At 39.8% G+C, this 5,036-nt stretch overlaps 1 protein-coding gene across 1 annotated transcript in view; it reads left to right on the forward strand.

Annotated features, from left to right (window-relative positions):
- The window catches only part of LOC110295767 (cat eye syndrome critical region protein 2 homolog), a 103,256-nt gene that overhangs the window by 60,060 nt on the left and 38,160 nt on the right, over positions 1 to 5,036 (forward strand). The window contains 3 exon segments of the mRNA XM_029478253.1: positions 1,298 to 1,481; positions 3,795 to 3,934; positions 4,612 to 4,716. Coding sequence (XP_029334113.1) covers positions 1,298 to 1,481; positions 3,795 to 3,934; positions 4,612 to 4,716 — 429 coding nt within the window.

Consider the following 5,036-nt stretch of genomic DNA (forward strand, 5'->3'; position numbering starts at 1 on the left):
TCTTCTTCTTCTTCTTCTTCTTCTTCTTCAGCTTCAACCTTCTTAATATTGTGACCCTTTAATACAGTTCTTCATGTTGTGGTGACCCCACCACCACCATAAAATTATTTCATTGCTACTTTATAACTGTAATCTTGCTACAGTTATGAGTCATAAATATCTGATGCAGGATGGTCTTAGGCGACCCCTAAGGTATATGNCTTATTCCAGACAGTAGGAAACAGTGGCTAGAGGACCACATGAGACCAAGAGCTAAGACCAGGCAGACAACACAGTAGATGCATAAAAAGAATGTCAGGCTGGCTGGGTGGCTCAGGATAAAGGCACTTGCCACCAAGTCTGACAACCCAAGTTTGATTCCCAGGCCCACAAGGTGTTCTCTGACCTTCACGTATATAGTATATATACGTGAAACCTGCCACCACGCCAATCAGTCAGTGTCATTTTTGTTCTGTTGTTGTGGCAACGTGTTAAAACAGTGTCTCTTCTCTAAACATAGCTCTGGCTTTTCTGATCTGTAGACCAGGCTGGCCTTGAATTCAAGTAGATCTACCTGCCTCTGCCTCCCAGGTACTGAGATTAAAGGCATGCACCACTACACCCAGCATAAATTAGCTTCTCAAAGAAAGAAAATTAAGGAGCTGGAAAGATGGCTCAGTGGTTAAGAACACTTACTGTTCTTCTGAAGGCCCTAAATTCATCCCAGCACCCACATGGCAGCTCACAACTATCTGGTGACATCTTTTTGTGTGCAGATACAAATGCAAACAAAGTACCCATACATACAGAATAAATATATAGATAAATCTAAAAAATTATTATAGTATAGTTACACAGTTACACATTAAGATGTTTTCTATACTTTTGCATCTTAACCTGAAATATAAGTAAATGCATTTTTGTGAGGGTGTTTTGTATATATGTGTACTGTTTTAAGGCATTCCCCAATTTTAAAGCTCAGGTTTTTTTTTAGGAACTCCATAAGCCTCTTTAATAGTATGGACAGAGGATGAGACTATTGCCTGTATTTTTCATTTTATACCATTGACTGGGATTTTCCATCTTTAGCTTAAAGCAGTATAACCAGTTATGTGAAAAAAAATTGATAAAGCTTATCTTTGGGATTTTATAAAATGATAATATAATACATAACTCTTCAATGAAAGGGTTTCAAGTTCTTTTATAAACTGTCAACCTATTAGTTTCCTTTCCCTAGCTTCTGTTTTATATTAATGTTATGTATTTATATTTATATGTATTTATATTAATATTATGTATTTGGGGCCATTTGATTTAGGCCTCAGACATTCCACAGCTACTTGGAAGATATCATTAATTACCGTTGGGAGCTTGAAGAAGGAAAGCCCAATCCTCTGAGAGAAGCCAGTTTCCAAGACCTTCCTCTGCGTACTCGAGTAGAGATCCTGCATCGCCTCTGTGATTACCGGCTTGATGCAGATGATGTCTTTGATCTTCTCAAGGTACCTGTCTAGCAAGCTCTTTTTCTAGCGAGTAAAAAGCCTGCATTTTGAGTGTGAAAACTGAAATTATTGAGAAACAAGAGGTTAGCTTGTTCTCAGCAGTCTTCATGCTGGTAATCAGTAATGACCTACATACATAGCCAGTGGCCAAAGGAATGCCAGCCATGCTGGGATATGGCTTTAAAATTTGTTCCTTTTAATTTCCTGAGCCATGGCTCAAATAGGAGAACCTATTTGTAGGTCCTTGTAGGTCTTCACGTAAAACAACTGTTGCAGGATTTTCCCTGTCTAATCACATTACGGCAGTGGGAGGCTTGTGACTGGACAGAAGGGAGGCAGAATGAGGAGAGAGACAGAGTGGGGGGTGGGAGTGGGGGTTTCAAGAGGAAAGAGAGAACCAGAATGGTGTTATCAAAAGGTTAGAATAATTGGGTTAAAGCTCTATCATTAGTATTTGGTTCTGAAATTATTGTATTGGCGTCTTGTAAATTTTGTTATTATTGATACATAAATTTGATTGGCTAGTTAAGCATTAAGAGTCTTGATTCTGCCAGATAATTAGGTGTCGAGATGGCTAACCAGGGATGCATGAGTTGTGTGAAAGGGAGAAGAACTCGGGGGTGATGTGGGGGGGGGCGTCTGAGAGAGGGCCTGGTGGGAGCCATGTGGCCTCGAAGGGCTGGAACATTGGCGGGCCAAGAAACTGAGCGAGTGAGATCACCTTGCACAGGGGCTAGCTCTAGAGAGTTGTTGGTGGCAGCAGGAGTACAGGAGCATGGTCTGGCCCCGCCGAGAGTTGGCGCGTTCATTTTTTAATATTACCCACAACAAACAATAGTGAATTTTTTTTCCTGTAATTAACAAACTCCAGAGACTTGAGAGTATATATTTTTTATACACATTCCAATTTGAAAACAAAAAACAAAACATTGGAGAAAGATACTCTTCTGTCCTCCTTGCTATATTGATGTTACCGATTTTAGAAATATATATTATTGTTAACCTATTTTATATATGTAATGGGAAAGGAGGTAGAATAATGCTTTCACAAATAGTGAAGTCAGTTTTGTTGTTGTTTTGAGATAGGATTTTTCTTAAACTCTCCATCTTCCTCTGCTTCCCAAGCACTGGGAATAAAGGTGTTACCACTACTCAGTGTGGGAAGTAGTTTCTTTTTTTTGTTTTTTGTTTTTGTTTGTTTGTTTGTTTGTTTGTTTTTCGAGACAGGGTTTCTCTGTATAGCCCTGGCTGTCCTGGAATTCACTTTGTAGCCCGGGCTGGCCTCGAACTCAGAAATCCGCCTGCCTCTGCCTTCCGAGTGTTGGGATTAAAGGCGTGCGCCACCACTCCCGGCAGGAGGTAGTTTCTAATCTAAATGTAACAGTTCTCATTTGAGATCTATGCACAAGCACATAACAGTCATATAATTTAGTGTTGTCTCTGCTGAGTTCTTGCAGTAACAGTGGGAAGGCCAGCACAGATCCATATGGCCCTGAAGTGCTTTGGGAATTGTTTTGCTGGATCTCAGCTGGAAAAAATAAGGTGCTGTATTGGTTGGAAAGATGGCTTAGTGGTTCAGAGTCCTTACTGGTCTTCCAGAAGACCCAATTTCAGTTCTCTTGCACATTGGGTAGCTCACAATTGCTTGTAATTACAGCTTCATGAGATCCAATGCCCTCTTTGTCCTCCATGGGCACCCAAACATAAACATAACATACACGTACGTATATACATACATACATACATACATACATACATACATACATACATACGGCAAAGGTTTAGTACAAAACTACATGAAGCAAAGCCTTCAGAACATCTGTCTGGTTGATCTGGTTGGAAATTTGATAGGGGCTCAAGCTTGTTCAGCCTCTGTAATAACAGCACTTGAGAGGCTGAGGCAGGAGAATTGAGAGTATAAGGCTGTTCTGTGAGAGAACTGTGTTGAAAGTTCTGATTGTCCTCAGTGTTATTGTCCTTCCTTTCACACCAGTACACATAAGGTAGCAATTCTAAACCAAATTGTCTTAGAATTCTTTTGATTCTTCTTTTTGTGTGAGCCAGCTGTGGAAGCCATGGTTGGGTATGGGGGGAACATCTGTAATTTCTTCATCTTGTTCATCAAAGAGACCTCTCTGAATTTCATCTGCCTGATAGAAAATTACATAAAGCACATTGCCATTTTAAAATATGATATGTATCTGAGTATAAATTTTGAGTTGACTGTTTATTTTCCTCCTGTTTTTTGTTACTCTCCCCCTCCCCTTCCCTTTTTTTTTTTCCTTCCCAAATTGGCTTTCTCCTTTTGCATAGGGTCTGGATGCAGACAGTCTCAGAGTTGAACCTCTGGGTGAAGACAATTCAGGTGCACTCTACTGGTACTTCTATGGGACACGAATGTACAAAGAAGACCCAGTACAAGGAAGGTCCAATGGAGAACTCTCCCTGAGCAGGTACTGTCTCTAATGTCGGGGCTGTGATAACTGCTCTGTTAAAAATGCTATGAAAGTTAGTATATCAGAACCATACAACACTTTTTTTTTCAATGACATAATTAATTGTATTGGCATGCCTGAAACACAATAGCAAAGAGTTTTGTACTAAAAATACAAAGGAATTACTCTATAGCCTCTGTCACAAGACTGGTGAAAAAGACTATGATTGGAACATGGAGAAATTCCAGATAAGAACCTTTACAGTTCCACAGACTGTTGAATACAGTGGCTTTGAGTACTTTTTCCTGTTAGGATTATTAATCTGCCTCAAGGGTCCATAATCCTATGGCAGAATCTTCGTATGACGCAAAGTAAGGCCTTGAAAGTGCTTCTTACATAAGCAGTGGCCTCTAGCGTGAGCGATGCTCTGGTTTTATTGCAACTTCCTTACTGTTATGAACAGCATTTGGTGCTAAGAAGGCATTAGGTTGTTTTTAATGCCATAAATGTCAGTTTTCTCTGATTCCACATAAATTCTTATGGAAGAGAAGTTAACTCTATTCCCTGTTTCTTCTATTTTGCATAATCCATTTTTCTATCCTTGTGGCAGAAAACACTGTAATTATTAATAGCAGAAATGATATTAGTCGTTAGTTCTATGCCAGACATTTCTATTTAATGATACTGTTTCTTAGGGAAAGTGAAAGGCAAAAAAATGTCTCAAATGTTCCTGGAAAAACAGGCAAAAGAAGAGGAAGGCCTCCAAAACGAAAAAAACTACAGGAGGAGATTATCTCCAGGTAAGAAGTCTCTTTGCTCCATTTCCATAGACTCTCATACTAGAAGGGACTCTAGTTTCCCCTCGTCTTTATTATTTTTACTTGTGCATAGCGAGGACATAGGTCATGGCTTACAGAGACCTGAGTCAGAGTCCGCATGGAATTATCAAGCAGCCCTGGCCTCTATCTATCAGGTTATCTGCTTGAGCCTCTTACTTTATTTGGAATGATAGTGTTCATTTGGTGAGTATTAAACTGCACAGACAGTACATGGCAATACAAGAAGATGAAGGCTGTGCTTGACCCATAGTATTTGATAAACATTCCTCGGGGCTGGTGAG

This window comes from Mus caroli, chromosome 6, assembly GCF_900094665.2.
Source record: "Mus caroli chromosome 6, CAROLI_EIJ_v1.1, whole genome shotgun sequence".
NCBI classification, from domain to species: domain Eukaryota; kingdom Metazoa; phylum Chordata; class Mammalia; order Rodentia; family Muridae; genus Mus; species Mus caroli.